An 18,356-nucleotide genomic window follows, 5' to 3' on the forward strand; every position below is an offset into this window, starting at 1 on the left:
TTCCTTTACCACACTTGGAGGAAAATGATGAGTAGCATGAGTAGCACTCATGCATGTTTCTATAGTTTTACTGCTCGCACAACCAACACTTCTGATGTCGGAAATTAACTGATAGGGGGAGAGATTTAGAGTTACAGATAAACGTGGGAGGGAACCTGTTTCCAAGAAGTAAAATAATATAAGATACTAAGATAATTTTCATTCACTCAAAAGAAATTCTCGTGCAGACAGCAGTAAAGAGGGCAAAAAAAAAAAAAGATATCAACAGAGGTAGATAGATAGACAGCAGAGGTCAGTCACCTCGGGATCAGAACACCAAACCCAACATCAATACCAACAATACCAAACAAAATCATATATATATATGAGCTCAGCATATATATATATATATATATATATATATATATATATATATATATATATATATATATATATATATCAGTACACCATCAAGGAGTTGATTCTAGTCAGTCCTTGCGTGGGAGGCAGAGGAAGAGGGGGCTGGAATGGGGGGGGGGCTTGCTTTATAACAAGGTAATATACCAGTTTTGTGAGATGAAATCCGTTATCCGTGATGTCACTCAAATCCCTGTCTCCACTTCCAGCTACTCCTGCACCGCATTACGTTAATGTTAATGTATTTGTGATTTCATTTATTGATGAGGTGCATTTGTGTTTGGATTCATTGAGCGAGTAGGTTTGTGTGTAGTTTCATTACGTCGGATGCTGCCCATACAGAGTTTATCGTGCCCCCCCAGGCTTTCCATGCCAGAGACGCCACTGCTGACGAACCATCTGAGTTTGGCAAATGCCAAGAGAACGCTACCTGCCCGAATGCATAATGCCAACTGTAAAGTTTGGTGGAGAAATAATGACATGTAGTGACAATCAATGGCACTGTAGAGAATTGTTTGCTTCCAACTTTAGGGCAACAGATGGGGGAAGGCCCTTTCCTGTTTCAGCATGACAGTGCCCCGGTAAAAAAAAGCGAAGTCCATAAAGACATGGTTTACCGAGTGTGGTGTGCAGGAACTTGACTGGTCTGCAAAGAGCCCTGACCTCAACCCCATCCAACACTTTCAGGATGAATTGGACCTCCGACTGTGAGCCAGGCCTTCTCCCAAACATCAGCACCTGACCTCACTGATGCTCTTGTGGCTGAATGGAAGTGAATCCCTGCAGCCATGTCCCGAAATCTAGTGGAAATCCTTCCCAGAAGTGTGGAGGCTGATATAGCAGCACGGGGGGGACCAACTCCATATTAATGCCCATGGTTTTGGAATGGGATGTTGAACACATGGTACGGGTATGATATTCGGGTGTCCACATACTTTTTGCCATGTAGTGTGTAACGATAACCCACAAAATCATTATTTTCTCATGACAGTTGTGAAGAATTTTGTTCCAAGCAGTAGTTTTGTCTTTTCTTTTTCCTTTCTCCAGCAAGATTGCAACTACTGATTTTTCCTGACAACTAACTAACCCGTAACTGCACACAAATCAAGCTGTTTACTACGGTTTTAGGGGCGGCATGGCTCAGGAGGTAGAGCGGGGTCATCTAGTACTCAGAAGGTCGCTGGTTCGATCCCCGGCTCCTGGGGAGAGCGTGTCAAATTGCCCTCGAGCAAGACACTGAACCCGTAACTGCTCCTGATGAGCAGGTTGGCGCCTTGCATGGCAGCCTCCGCCATCAGTGTATGAATGTATGCGTGAATGGGTGAATGTGAGGCATACATTATAAAGCACTGAGTGGTCAGTAGACTAGAAAAGCCCTATATAAATGCAGTCTTTACCATTTACCATTTATGGTGACAGTTTGGGGTTTTCATTTTAGCTAAAACAATGATCCATACTCTTCATCAGTAAAAATATGAAGTGGGCTCAGCTCCAATGTGATGCAATACAGTAAATTCAATGGATGGCTGTCATAATTACAGGAATGATTTTTGAATTTTTTCATATGACAGTGTCCTTAATACTAGTCTATGGGTCTGTTGCAATGACAACTGGCAGACTCACACTGACTTTTCCACCAATCCCATATGAGCTCTTACTCACCACAACAAAGGGAAAGCCTAATCCTGCTGCAGGGCAGTCAAGTGCTCTGTCTGAAAAACACCCACCCATCTATGTGTGTGCATGTGTGCATGATGGAGTGTTAGTCTGACCATGCATATAAACACCATTATTTGTGACCATGCATAAACGTTGTAAGTTTAAGCCCCGTGTAACACAAACTGAAGTGCTGAGAGGCAGATGCTTTGTGAATAGGAATCATAGCCAACACTACTTGGCTCTTGGAGTTTTAGAAACCTGCCGTGTAAACACAGCTCCACGATGAACTGGCTGAATGACAATAATGAGGAAGTTCAGATGCATGGGAAAAGAGATTGTGCTGTGATTCTACCATGGGAACTTAATCTATGTCATGTAGAAGCTGTCCTAATAAATCATGTTTATGGTGAAGAAGTGTGTATTTATGCAGACCATCAAATCCATTTTTAGGTAGCAGAATTCACCTAGTTAATGTAACAAACTGCATTTGGGTAGGATTTTAACTACTTTGCCCTTTCAGAGCCACATTTCTAACCATCCTTGTAATTTGAAGCTTTCTTTTTTTTTTGTTGATCCCCCTCTTTTTTCTCCCCAGTTCTACCCAACTATTCCGAGCCATCCCGGTCGCTGCTCTACCCCCTCTGCCAATCCAGGGAGGGCTGGCGACTCCACATCTCCTTCGATACATGTGGAGTCACCAGCCGCTTCTTTTCATTACAGTGAGAGTTTCACCAGGGGGACCAGGGGGATGTAATGTGTGGGAGGATCACGCTATTCCCCCCCCCCCGTTCCCCCTCCCCCCCGAACAGGCATCCTGAACAACTAGAAGAGGTGCTAGTGCAGTGACCAGGACACATACCCACATCTGGCTTCCCATCGGCAGACACAGCCAACTGTGTCTGTAGGGATGCCCAACCAGACCGGAGGTAACACGGGGATTCGAACCGACCCAGATAGCAAAATTGCTGTGGCTCAGACCCGTCCCAGACCCAACACTTTCATCCGGCCCACATACCGCGTGGAATAATGGCACTTGGGCGGTCCACTCCTGTTTGCCAGATCTGGGCCAGGACCAAGCCATAGCAATGTCGTGTGTGCCATATATTTGCCAAAGGCAGCCCATGTTTGTTTTGTGATATTTGGGCCATATTCACCACTTACCATACGGGCCACTTCAGGGTCACATCCAGATCACACATGTTGCCGAGAGCACTGCGTCTTTGCCAAAAAAAGGCCCACATTTGATTTGGCATATTCAGGTCATATTTGCTATTATACATGCGGTCCACTTCAGGCTCACATCCATTTTGTCAGGGCCAGAAGAAGGAAATCAGTGCCGCATCATTGCCCGAAGTGGCCCACATCCGGACGCTATCTGGGTGAGATCCCCGTGTTGGTAGGCAACGTAATAGACTGCTACACTACCCAGACGCCCCATTCTGAATTTCACTGATATGTTCAAATAGCAATGTCCCAGTTTATGGTATCAAGAATGTTTTTAGTAAGCACTTAAAACTGATGATGACTTATTTTTGGGTTGGGAAGTGAACATTGAAGCATTTGTCTCTGAGGCATAAGCAAACACATACTGCATTAATATATATAAATTTATAAACATATGCCTTGTATACACATTTTGGATATTATGTCTCTCATTTAAAGTTAACCTTAACTATATCACTATTTTTATCCTATATATGCAGTGAAATTAAAGACAGTAGTTGGTAGCAAATATCAGTCAGACAGCACTCTATCTAGAAGCATAAATGGCCTTGTGATATTCTATTCTTTAATTTTTTGCACACTGAAAGTCAGCAATAAATTAACTGACCACACAGGTCAGACAGAAAAAAAAGGAAACTCTGCTCTAGCTTTCACAACATAGAAAAGAGTGAATGCTGTTTCCATGACATCCCACAATATTTCTCACATCAGCAACATTCAGTCACACAGGTTGATCTCAAATAAAGACATCTTATGTATCCCTACAGCATTAGACACATTTCATGGAATCCAATAAAATACGCCTTGATTATTTCACGTATTCGGGGTATAAAAAAAAAGTATGAATGACTGTGGCTGTATCAAATCGCTGAACCCTCCAACGCTTTTTCTCGGTAGCCTTTACCAGGAAATGCAACGAAAATCCATTATGAGGAAAAAATTCCACTGGCCCTTTCTTTGCCACCTTTCCGCGTGCTCGTCGACTTGTCAACAAGTCAGCCTGACACCTCGTCTAACCTGTCCACCGGAATGGTCCGCACAGTGAAGCCAACATCAGCCACCCCGCACAGCCGAAGAAGAATCCACGCTACGCGGAGTGCAGCAGAAGTTGGACGATGCCTACGATACATCATATCGACGCTCAATTAAACGGGGGGACGGGGGACGAAAAACAAAAAATAAATACGTCTCCGTCTGGTGTACTGGCTCACCTGCCTTTCCTTGCGTTTTAATGTCTTGACATTTGTGCTGAGTTTAAAGACAACGTCCCAGTGCTTGGTAGGAAAATAATAAATATATACAATTAGATGAGTAGAGCAGGTGTTTCTCTCTCTCTCTCTCTCTCTCTCTCTCTCTCTCTCTCTCTCTCTCTCTCTCTCTCTCTCTCTCTCTCTCTCTCTCTAGCTTCTTTTTCTTCTTCTTTCATGTCTTTGTGTGTAACAGGGTGTTTAGTTTACCTTGCAGGCTAGTGCAGACGGCGGCGAATATGGCACACAGCAGGAGCCTGGCCGGCAGCTGCGAGGCGAGGCGTCGTCTGGCGATACGCCGGCTGGGGAGCAGCATCCTCGGGCTTTCCTTAGGGTCGCTGAACCGGACACGGGGGCACGGGACATGTCATTCCCCCATCGCTCGTTGTGTCCCCAGTCCAGTCGTGGATTTGGCTCAAGTTTCTTTTGTACAGCAACGATCGCTGAGACGAGTCTTCGCGGCAAAGGTGGCCCAGGGATCCGTCAGCCTGCGCACGTAATCCGCGGTGGCGCTGAAGATAGCGGAGCTCTGGTGCGCATGGGGAAGGAGGAGGAGGCGGAGGAGGAGGAGGAAAGGGAGGGGGGGTTAGCCGTGACACCGAGTCGTTACGTTGAGAGCGAACAGAGGAAACGAAGCGTCCGGCGTCATGACGCAGCCGTAAACCTACATAGTTGGGAGTTGGAATAAACTGCGGGTGTTATGACACATTGTCAGAAATACGAGGCGGAAAGAAGGCGTATGGCTCAAAATCTCGGAAAAAAGAGAAGTACAATTTGATTTAATAGATATTCTACGGAAGAACTCAACTGAGTGTTATAAAATCTTATTTCAGTATCTTAAAGTAACTAATTTGATTGAGAAGAGTTGAGGTTTTCTTTTTGGGGGGGTAGTGTAACTAACAGGTAGCCTGAGCCACACTCCATACCAGTTGGTGGCGGTAATGTGCGAATTGGTTGTTTGCCAACCGCCAATAGACACCAAGTAGCGGAGGAAGAAGAAGAAGAAGAAGAACCTGCAGGTGTCCCGTGTGAGTACCGTGTGTGGAGCGCTGATAGATCATGCTGCACAACTTAACCGATGTCGAATAACTTTATGTTTTTATTCACTAATAAATATTTAATATAGTTAGCAATCGTTTCTCCTCTGCAGATTCATCTGAACGTTAAGTTGTTAACCGGAAGCCCGCTCGCGGTGAGCTCCTGTTTATTTAATGGTTGAGCTTTTAATGGGCTGCAGAGGAGGGACTTTAAGGAGTCCGCAGTACACGGTGCGCGCTGTCTGGAGGTTAGGGGAGGTCTGCAGCGACTTTATGCCGCCAGTCTTGACGTTTTTCCATCAACGATTCAAATATTGTTCATACAAAGTTAGCACTTGCCTTATTTGCTTAATGTCCTGTTCGCCTTCAGTCCCTCTTTAGTGGATTTTCAAAGCTATATCTTTATTTAAATTGTTTATTTTGTTATAACAGCATTGATGTTTTTATTCAGTATTTGATTATGTATACTTTATTAATCCCCGTGGGAAAATTCTTCCTCTGCATGTAAACCGATCCCATTGTATAGGAGCAGTGGGCAGTTGCAGCGCCCGGGGACCAACTCCAGTTATTCTTTCCATTGCCTTGCTCAGGGGCACAGGCAGGAGTATTAACCCTAACATGCATATCTATTTGGTGGTGGGAGGAAACCCACGCAGACACGGGGAGAACATGCAAACTCCACACAGAAAGGACCTGGGACAGCCTGGGGTTCGAACCCAGGACCTTCTTGCTGTGAGGCAACGGTGCTAACCACTGGGCCACCGTGCTGCTTCACATTTTCCCGTGCTCTGTTATTTGGATTCTGATAAGTATTGACATTTACCATGTATGTAGTATCAAAAGTCGCCAAGGTACATTTGCTAAAGCTGTTTGTGAACAGTTGGAACACTGAATTTAACCACAAGTTTGGTTTTTGATAGTTTTACTCTAATGAAGTTTGCAATATAGGAACTCCCTGTCCCAATAACCTTCTTATTTACAATTGGTGCTACTGGACCACATCTGCGCTTCATTTCATCCGCTGATATAATGCCACCGAGGCTTTCGCTCTTTCTTTGTTAGCTTTTGAATTCTATTTGTTCTTATTCAGAAATCTGGACAAAATGTTCATGAGATCATTTGTATCCTGTTTTTCCATTTGAGATCAGACAGGTCAGTCACGATGTTGAGCAGCACATCACAGGAGCCTGTGGCACTACTTTAAAATACCTTTTTGGGGTTTTTACACCATTAGAACACCGCTGCTCAGCTGCCATGACACCTGTGATGTCATTACACCTGTGGTGTCATGGAGCAATCCTGTGGTTTTATTGTTCTACTGAGGTCCATGATGGGAGCGTACAAAATGAGCCTGTTTCATGGGACTCTAAATACCAGAGTACTCACTAGACAACTGTTACTTACATTTATCGATCAGACAGTACATTTTGCATGAAAAGAGTTGAATTACGACCCACACTTTGTTTTCCAGGCATCCTTGTTTGGTAGCTGCTATTAGTCAATGATGGGAAAATAATAAAACTTTTGGTTTGAGCTAGCAATACAAATTGTAATTAGTGCCAATTCAGGAGCAGCATTTCATTCAATATAGGCTATTTAGAGCACAAAATATTGTGTATTTATTTAGATACTCTTAATGATACTCTTAATTATCTTAATTATATTGTTTCAGAATTGCATTACCCTACCATATTGTTCTCATTAAAATGGCAACTTTCACAAAGAAATTAGAAAACTATCAAAAGTTAATTCAGCAAAGTTGACAGTAAACTCCCTAAAAACCCTTTAACAGGGAGAAAAAATAGGAAGGAACCTCAGGGAGAGCAACAGAGGAGGGACCTCTCTCCCAAGATGGACAACGTGCAATGGATGTTGTGTTTAGACAATTTACAGAATACAACATTAAAAGAGGATATCAGAATTATAAAATATATGAAGAATATGATGATGAGGATGCCAAGCAGTGCCAAGATTCCACCCCAACAGCTCAGGACCCGAGCCACGTGACCACCATCGCCATCTGATAGGACAGAGGACAGGCTACACATGCTCACAGGGGAGACTCACATCGCACCATTCACATACATGGGAGAAGAGACAAGAAAAAAACGTTAGTCACACATCAGAGTGAGAGAAGGATATAACATTAAAACAGGATAATAAAATTATATGGCTTAATAAGTTATATAAAGAATGTGATGAGGAGGATGCCAAGCAGTGTCCAGGTGGCGACCACCATCACCATGGAAACCTGGCAGGAGGAAAGACTACACGTGCACAGTGTAAAAGACATAATTCAGAGAGAGAAAAGACATGTGCGAGAAGAGAACAGTTTGCAATAGTCAATAATCTCTACTCTATAAACTTGTCGGCAGAACAGTGCTTGGTAAATTAATTGAGAGAGAAACCGACCCGCCATGCACTACAGGTTGTGAAGTATTCAGCTTAAAGGCATCTAATTGTAGGTTCAGGCAAAGGACTTAAAGGGATCAACAGACTCTGATTGTCTGACAGCTGACAGCAACAGGTTATTCCACAAGAACAGGGCCAAACATATACACACACACACATACATATATATATATATATACACTACCGTTCAAAAGTTTGGGATCACCCAAACAATTTTGTGTTTTCCATGAAAAGTCACACTTATTCACCACCATGTGTTGTGAAATGAATAGAAAATAGAGTCAAGACATTGAAAAGGTTAGAAATAATGATTTGTATTTGAAATAAGATTTTTTTTACATCAAACTTTGCTTTCGTCAAAGAATCCTCCATTTGCAGCAATTACAGCATTGCAGACCTTTGGCATTCTAGCTGTTAATTTGTTGAGGTAATCTGGAGAAATTGCACCCCACGCTTCCAGAAGCAGCTCCCACAAGTTGGATTGGTTGGATGGGCACTTCTTGCGTACCATACGGTTAAGCTGCTCCCACAACAGCTCAATGGGGTTCAGATCTGGTGACTGCGCTGGCCACTCCATTACCGATAGAATACCAGCTGCCTGCTTCTGCTCTAAATAGTTCTTGCACAATTTGGAGGTGTGTTTAGGGTCATTGTCCTGTTGTAGGATGAAATTGGCTCCAATCAAGCGCTGTCCACTGGGTATGGCATGGCGTTGCAAAATGGAGTGATAGCCTTCCTTATTCAGAATCCCTTTTACCCTGTACAAATCTCCCACCTTACCAGCACCAAAGCAACCCCAGACCATCACATTACCTCCACCATGCTTAACAGATGGCGTCAGGCATTCTTCCAGCATCTTTTCATTTGTTCTGCGTCTCACAAACGTTCTTCTTTGTGATCCAAACACCTCAAACTTGGATTCATCTGTCCACAACACTTTTTTCCAGTCTTCCTCTGTCCAATGTCTGTGTTCTTTTGCCCATCTTAATCTTTTTCTTTTATTGGTCAGTCTCAGATATGGCTTTTTCTTTGCCACTCTGCCCTGAAGCCCAGAATCCCGCAGCCGCCTCTTCACTGTAGATGTTGACACTGGTGTTTTGCGGGTACTATTTAATGAAGATGCCAGTTGGGGACCTGTGAGGCGTCTGTTTCTCAAACTAGAGACTCTAATGTACTTATCTTCTTGCTCAGTTGTGCAACGCGGCCTCCCACTTCTTTTTCTACTCTGGTTAGAGCCTGTTTGTGCTGTCCTCTGAAGGGAGTAGTACACACCGGTGTAGGAAATCTTCAATTTCTTAGCAATTTCTCGCATGGAATAGCCTTCATTTCTAAGAACAAGAATAGACTGTCGAGTTTCAGATGAAAGTTCTCTTTTTCTGGCCATTTTGAGCGTTTAATTGACCCCACAAATGTGATGCTCCAGAAACTCAATCTGCTCAAAGGAAGGTCAGTTTTGTAGCTTCTGTAACGAGCTAAACTGTTTTCGGATGTGTGAACATGATTGCACAAGAGTTTTCTAATCATCAATTAACCTTCTGAGCCAATGAGCAAACACATTGTACCATTAGAACACTGGAGTGATAGTTGCTTGAAATGGGCCTCTATACACCTATGTAGATATTGCACCAAAAACCAGACATTTGCAGCTAGAATAGTCATTTACCACATTAGCAATGTATAGAGTGTATTTCTTTAAAGTTAAGACTAGTTTAAAGTTATCTTCATTGAACAGTACAGTGCTTTTCCTTCAAAAATATGGACATTTCAATGTGATCCCAAACTTTTGAACGGTAGTGTATATATATATATACACACACACACACACACACACATATATATATATTCCCTGTGATGGCCTGGCGGCCTGTCCAGGGTGTCTCCCCGCTTGTCGCCCAATGACTGCTGGGATAGGCTCCAGCATCCCCGCAACAACCCTGGGAGCAGGATAAGCAGTTCGGATAATGGATGAATATGGAGATTATATATATTGTGGCGATACACAATTGAGGGTAGATTCACCAGGGGCTGCTGCTCCTTTAAGGCAGACGTTCAGAGTGCTGACGTAGGCACTGCTTAGAGTTTCCGGGGTGGAGCCATGTTTGCAGCCGCCTAGCGGTTAGCTGGTTGCCACGAGAGATTGTGCTATATCGGTGTCGTTTTGTGTGGCGAGTAAACGGAATTGACTCGACTCGATCTCTCCGTCTCCTCTTTCCTGCACTCCCACAAGAGATCTATCTATCTATGTATATATATGTATATATATATATGTGTATATATATATATATATATGTATATAATTGGTTTTTTTTGGGGTGGGGGGGTATTTTCCACCTTTTATTGGATAGTGATAGTAGAAAGAGAGACAGGAAAGAGGGTGACATGCAGCAAAAGGCCTGGGCCAGATTTGAAGCCAGGCCGCTGCGGTAAGGACTCAGCCTTATGTGGTACAGGCTCTACCAGATGAGCCACCGAGGCGCCCCTGACTTCTTTTTAACTTTGGGTACACACAGGAGCCCTGTATTTTGAGAGTGGAGAGGTCCAGATGAATGTGCAGTTTAAGGAGGTCAGACAGGCATGATGGGGCAAGCCCATTTAGGATTTATAAGTCAGCAGAAGCACCTTGAAGTCTGATATAACAAGGATAGGAATCCAATAAAAGGAGGCAAGAATTGATGTAATATGGTAGAAATTTTCTAGTTTTAGTTTGGATTCCCGGAAGAATCCAAAATAAAACTGGTTTCCTCCTCCAACAGTCCAAAGACATGTAGGTCAGGTGAATCGGCCTTACTAAATTGCCCCTAGGTGTGTGTGTGTGTGTGTACCATGTTTAACTATCCTAATGAGGACCAAATGTCCCCATTAGTATAGAAAACCAGAAGCCACCTAACTTGTGGAGCCATTTTATAGGGCCCCACAAGTAAAAGGGTCTATTTTAGGGTTAGGACTTGGTTTTAGGGTTAAGGTTAGGGTAAGGGTTAGGTTAAGGTTAGGGTAAGGGTTAGGGTTAGGCATTTAGTTTGCGTGGTTAAGGTTAGGGTTAAGGGCTAAGAAATGAATATAGTCAATGAGGGGGCCCCACAAGTATAGTTTTGTGAGTGTGTGTGTGTGTGTGTGTGTGTGTGTGTGTGTGTGTGTGTGTGTGTGTGTGTGTGTGTGTGTCGGTCCTGCGAGGAACTGGCGGCCTGTCCAGGGTGTCTCCCCACCTGCCGCCCAATGACTGCTGGGATAGACTCCAGCATACCCATGACCCTGAGCAGGATAAGCAGTTTGGATAATGGAAGGAGGGATGGATAGTTTGGATTCTAGCTGCAGCATTTTGAACCACCTGAAGACTTTTTAGAACTAACATGTGGCAGACCTGATAACAGAACATTACAATAATCAAGTCTGGATGAAACAAATGCATGTGTTAGACTCTGCATCAGCCATGGACAGGAAAGACCATATTTTAGCTATTTTTCACAAGTGAAAAAGGACAGTCTTGGTGATTTCTTTAATGTGCTTCTCAAAGGAAAGGCTGGGATCAAACGTAATACCAAGATTTTTGGCTGCCACACTTTGTGAAATCAGAGTTGTTGATTGTTATTGTTGGTCAAATTGGTGTCTATGTCTAGCAGGGCCAATAACCAGCATCTCAGTTTTATCCAGCTTTAAAAACAGGACATTTTAATGACATCCAATTTTTCACAGCAGCTAAGTTGGCCTCTAAATTAGCCATTTGCATGTGATCATTAGCCCTTATAGGCACATACAGCTGAGTACCATCAGCATAGCAATGGAAATTTATTCCATGACTGCGTATAATTTGGCCAAGAGGTTAAATGTAAAGAGAGAAAAGTAGAGGGCCAAGAACTAAGCCCTGAGGTACACCATATTTAACATCCCAGAATTTCAATGCAATATTATTATAGCAGACATATTTGTGTTCTTCCAGATAAGTAGGACTTAAGCCAAGAGAGAGCTAAACCAGAGACACCAAAATTACAATTTACTACAATTAAGAAAAACAATGGGCAAAGTATAAGAATGGGCAACAGGATATGGACCGCAAACAAAACTCTTTTTTTGGCCATATTACATTAAAGAAAGATGACATGCTTATTTTGTGACAGAATACATCTTGCAGTAATGTTTCGATATCTTTGCATGGTATACTGTATGGGCAATCCCCAGCTGGTCGGATTTACATCCAGGGAGCCACAGTTGAAAGTAGGGATGTCCAATCTAAATAGCTTTACAAAATGTATGCATGTACAGTACATTCAAAAAGTATTTATAAATCCCCACCCCCAACCCACAGTAATTTATTAACATTGTGTTCAGTTTACACCCCCAAATTTTAATCCAGCCATCCATCCATTGTGTTAAGTGCTTATCCTGCTCTCAGGGTTGCAGGGATGCTGGAGCCTATTCCAGCAGTCATTGGGCGGCAGGTGGGGAGACACCCTGGACAGGCTGCCAGGCCATCACAGGGCCAACGCACACACACACACACACACACACACACACACACACACACACACACACACACACACACACACACACACACACACACACACACACACACACACACACACACACACACACACACACACACCCATTCATACCTAGGGACAATTTAGTACGGCCGAGTCACCTGACCACATGTCTTTGGACTGTGGGAGGAATCCGGAGCCCCCGGAGGAAACCCATGCAGACAACATGTAAATGCCACACAGAGGACGACCTGGGATGACCCACCAAGGTTGGACTACCCCGGGGCTCAAACCCAGGACCTTCTTGCTGTGAGGCGACTGTGCTAACCACTGCGCCACCATGCCGCCCCAAATTTTAATGCAGTTGATAATTTGTGAGTCTTCTCAGAAATGTCTGTGTGAGCTTTGTGGTCATATCTTTTGAATTTTTGATCATCCCCCCTTACAAGTTTTTCCAACTTGGATGAGTGCTTCAGTGGATAGCAATTTTTAGGGCACACCACAGATGTTAAATTGATTTCAGTCTGAGCCTTCCCACAATGTCAACCTTTTTTAAACCATTTCTTAGTTGTTTTTTTCAGTGTTTTAGGTCATCATCCTGATGGAACATGAATGTTCTCTAAACTGATTTTTTGCTGACTGGAATAGGTTCTCCTCAAGGATTTGCCTGTAGTTGGCTCCATCTGTGATTATAGTAATTTACCCTGTCTCACTGTCACACACCCACACTATTTAAACATTACCCAATGCAGTCACTTAGATTAACTTTGAGCAAAATGAAACAAATTTGTTTCTTATGTTAATCATTACCCAAGTGGGTACACACACACACACACACACACACACACACACACACACACACACACACACACACACACACACACACACACACACACACACACACAGCCAACAATGTGCTCCAAATTTGATTGGTGTCTTCCAAAAATCCATTAAATATAATTTAAGGGGGCCACTGTCTAAATTTAATGCCAGATGGGATTTCACAATAATCCCAATAATAATCAATAATACTCAATAATACCTAGAATTTGCCTGCTCATTAATACATCACTTATCATTTTTAAACTCTCCTTTATTGGGGGATATTTGATGATCACCTTTATATTACAATTGACAGGAGGGGTTTAACCAAACATTAACATTTAATTAATGTTCTACGTATTCCTGTTTTATGTATTTATCATTCTCCTACTACTACTACTACTACTACTACTACTACTACTTTTGGCTGCTCCTGTTAGGGGTCACCACAGGGAGTCATCCGTTTCCATCTTTTCCTGTCCTCTGCATCTTCCTCTGTCACACCAGCCACTTGCATGTCCTCCCTCACCACATCCATAAACCTCTTCTTTGGCCTTCCTCTTTTCCTCTTCCCTCTGAGCTCCTTATTCAGCATCCTTCTCCCAGTGTACCCAGTATCTCTCCTCCACACATGTCCAAACCATCTCAATCTTGCCTCTCTATGTATTTATATTTAGTATTTGTAATGTATTCATCATTATAATTTATTTTTTGTTCCTTCCCCTTTTTCAAATACTGAATGTTTGTACCTATTTTATCATTATTTTCTCTTGATCCCTTGGTTGTGTTGTGTGGGACCTGATGTGTGGGTGGAAATGGGGGGGGGGGTATTCATCAATTTTTGTATTTAAATACAATATTTCTTACTGAATAAATACTTTTAAAAAAATATGTCACATATACCGAATTTACAAATAGCTCTTAAATGCCTGTACACAGTAGCTCAGTGAGTATAGCACTGGAATCACAAGTTTGTTTCTCACTGTAGTGGCCAACACTATAAACTCAAGAGTGAAAACATCTACCAAAAGAGATACAGTTATATTTCAAAGATGGTAGTAATGATGAAGAGGAAAGCAGATTTTAGATCAAGATTTGAATTTTAATATTAGACTGCCTCAGCTCAATCAGCAAATAAATACTTTACACAGAATGCAGGAGAACATAATACAAACAGAAATACACCCTTTGCCATGCATTCCTTCGGCACTTTTTGAGTCTCATCTTATTTCGTGTGCAGCCTTCCTAAGAAATGAGAACAGGTGAAAAAAATGATTTTTGTCCATGGTCCTTCTTTGCGAGTCAACAGTTATATTCTTGTGGGCAGTCTTTGAGGTATACAGGTTGGCAATACCTTTTTTTTGCACATGCAAAGAAAGAAAAGTCTAATGGTCATGCTGGTTTAAGACTCGAACTTAAAATGAGCAAGAGGTCCACTGCAGAAAACATGATAGAAATTATACCCTGGCACTAGAACACTTTTAAACAACAACTAGCTCACATTCCTGTGTAATAAGATTATAAAAACGGAATTTATATACCACCAAAAATACACAAAATAATTTAGTATGAGTGAGATCAAAGGAAATGACAAATAGACTGAGCATCCACATTTTCATGGATGGTTGCATATTAAACTTGTTACACATCATAATGCCTATCACAGAAAGTTGAACCAGTTCATCTGGACACAACGTTTATTGAGAGAAACGTTTCATCACTCATCTAAGTGACCTCCTCAGTCTCAACTGACTGTAGGTATCCCCACCCTTATAAACAATACAGCGGCATAACGACCGAAACCAACGATCGGTTCCATTTGATCGTTCTTTCAAATTCTGTGAATTGTGTGTTTGGTATGTGAGAGAGACAAAGAGAAAACATGAGAGATGATGATAATGAGAGAAAGAGAAAAAGCAAATCGAGTCTTAAAAAAGCGTTTTCACAAGAGGTCCAAAAGGACTGGTCCTAAAATGGATCAAAGAATCCATCTGATAACCGTCATATTTTAGAACAGTCCTTCGGAATCGCAATGACTGGTCCCGTTTTACTGATAAGGAGTTTATAATATTTGGTTTAGTATCTTAACCTTGCTGTACTCTTGAGGACACATTAGCAATTTTGGTGACAAGGTATGACTCAAATTAGATTTTATGGAGATTTGAAATTGACCACATTATGTAAATAGGAAATTCATATATTTTTAAAAAATCATTAAAAAATCATAACTACTTATGGCAGTCTGTGCACACATGCAACACACACACACACACACACACACATGCACAACAACGCACATACACAAGCAAACAAAACAGACACAGACTGTGGTGATCCCTACTGCAGATTGGTCATAGAGGAAAGTGACGATGTCCCAAAGTGCATGGCATTCTAAGACTGTTGACAGTCCTGACTGGGTGCAAACCTTAAACTCAGACCTGTCATAATGCATCCAAGGAAATTGGGTGCAGATATAGCTAGCCTTCACTGCAGCTGTGAGAAAACCTAGCTTTGGCAAATTTTACATTTTACTGTAATTAAATGATTACATGGTTATTCAATGGTTTAAGTGTCACCTCTATGGAATTCTAAAAATGTATTTTTGCCAGTATTATAGTAAGACTTTTCTTTTTACTTCCTTTAAAAAGACTGAGGGTTTTCATCTCACAGAAGTGCTGCACCTGGCTAGCAAACAAACAAGAGCACATACAGTACTTAGAAATACATTACAAAAAAACACAAATACACACACACTTGTGACAAAAAAAATCAAACATTCACTTGTGAAATTCCCTGAATTAGCCTTCCATGTAGAAAAAAAATAATTAAAACCTTGAATCCAAAATGGCCTCCAAATACCTTCAACTATTGACATTAGATTACTAAGAAGTATTGGTAAATAACATACACTGGCCAGTAAGATTTATTCCCCTTTCCCTAGAAACAAAATAGTTCTCACTGAAATGGTACAAATTACCACATACATTGCAGAGTTAAGATGGGTACAAAATCCAGGATAATTAGCCCAATTTGTGCCCTTGACAATGGGGGAAGGGTTGGGAGTCTCAATCTGAGACTGCTTGGAACCTATTGAGGGCCCAGATTATCCTGTAGTGTGAAGCGTGTTACAGCTTTAGGCGTTAAGTTCAAGATCTACTTGCAATCCATTTGGGGCCATTTTGCTCACTGTTGTGGGAATCACTGAAAGCGTACCTACAGTGTCAAATTATCATTTTTACTGGGATATCACGATTGGGCATGGAATTCAGGCTATCACTTTACGCTGATGATTTACTGTTGTATGTCTCAGATCCAAACCATTTTATACCAGCTATTCTATCCATCCTTCAGAGGTTTGGCTCATTCTCAGGATATAAACTAAATATCTCCAAGACCAGATGCTTTGCTATCAATGCTCCAGCATTACAACAGTCTGATAACCTCCCTCTTTTCTGCCAATTTTTCTCCTTTAGTGTCTAAAATGAAGTCTGACCTTCAAAGATGGGGAATTTACCTCTGTCACTGATTGGAAGAATTAACACAGTTAAAATACACATCTTGCCAAAATTCTTGTTTTTGTTCCAATGTCTCCCCCTATTCCTACCTAAATGTTTTATGTTTTTTAGAACAATTGATCAAGCTATTTCTAGCTTTCTGTGATGTGGAAAGGCACCCAGTATCCGTAAATCTGTACTTCAAAGATGCAAATTCAATGGTGGACTATCTCCCAAATTTCCAATTGTGTTATTGGGCGGCAAACATCCACAAAATTTCATTTTGGTTTAAATCAACGGATCTGCCATGGTCTAAGTTAGAGGCACTGTCTTGTGTTTCATCTTCCCTAATAGCTTTACTTATGTCTTCTATTCCAACCAACCTTTACAAATAACCAAGTGGTAAGATATACTTTCAAAATCTGGTACCAATTCAGAAGGCATTTCAAATTTATTTCAGCATCTACCTCAGCTCCCTTCCTGAGGAATCATTTATTTCAACCCACATTTACAGACCCCACCTTTTCTGTATGGCATGATAAAGGTGTGAATTTTTTTTAAAGACCTGTATAAGGATGGTATTTTTCATAGCTTTGCAGATATATCAAGCGAATTTCATCTCCCACATAATCTCTTTCGATATTTTTAAATTAGACACTGTGTTAAAACTTTGTTTCCTATTTTTCCGTCCCCACCTCCGACTCACTGTGGGATGAGTTTCTCAGCTCCGATCCCCTTCAAAAGTCACCCGTGTCAAAGATTTATAACAAACTCTTGTCCTATCACAGTTCACCAGCTGCCAAAGTCAAGGCTGCCTGGGACCATGAACTGGGGTTGAACCTGGAGGATAACTGGTGGGACAATGCTCTTAACAAAATTCACATGAGCTCAACTTGTGCTCATCTCACACTCATACAGTTCAAGGTATTGTTTAGGATTAATTTTTTTCCAAAGATAATTGTCACAAATTTAGCCCAAATTACTGACAGTTGTGAAAAATGTCATGCTTCATTCTGTAATCTAACCCATATGTTCTATCCTTGTCCATTATTATCTTGTTTTTTGGCAGAACTACTTTGATACTATGTCAAAACACTTTCGATCACTATACATTTCTCTCCCCATATTGCCATATTTGGGCTTTCAGAAGACTACAACCGATATACCTCCAAGCAATATTCTAGCTTTCACTTCCTTACTGGCAAGACGTCATCTTCTTCTTCCCTGGAAGTCAACCAAAGCTCCCTCCAGCAGTCAGTGGCTCTGTGATATTATCTCCTTTCTAAAGCTAGAGAAGATTAAATGTTCCATGAGACTTAACTCTGATAAGTTCTATTATAACTGGCCATCTTTTTTGATGTTCTTCAACTCTCTTCAATCTCTATCCTCTGATTGACAGACACCCCCCCACACACACCCCGGTTCGTTTCTGTTTCAATTAATTAATTATTTCCCTTATTTATTTATCTCTAGTTTACCTTTTGTTTTGTTCTGTATAATATGAAAACAATTTTAAAAAGGCAGAAAATATGGCTTGTTTTTTTATCCATTGAGATGCACAGTACTTTGATTATATTACTATTATGTTGC

General features: G+C 41.6%; 1 protein-coding gene across 2 annotated transcripts in view; it reads right to left on the reverse strand.

Moving 5' to 3' along the window:
- LOC130122043 (neural proliferation differentiation and control protein 1-like) overlaps positions 1-5,052 on the reverse strand; it is a 31,963-nt gene extending 26,911 nt beyond the window's left edge. For both annotated transcript variants that reach the window (XM_056291065.1, XM_056291064.1), the window contains exon 1: positions 4,737-5,052. In XM_056291065.1, coding sequence (XP_056147040.1) covers positions 4,737-4,842 — 106 coding nt within the window. In that variant the 5' untranslated portion in view covers positions 4,843-5,052. The remainder of the gene's footprint in view (positions 1-4,736) is intronic.
- Positions 5,053-18,356: the final 13,304 nt, after the last annotated feature.

The sequence above is a fragment of the Lampris incognitus genome, chromosome 12, assembly GCF_029633865.1.
Source record: "Lampris incognitus isolate fLamInc1 chromosome 12, fLamInc1.hap2, whole genome shotgun sequence".
Taxonomy (NCBI): Eukaryota; Metazoa; Chordata; class Actinopteri; order Lampriformes; family Lampridae; genus Lampris; species Lampris incognitus.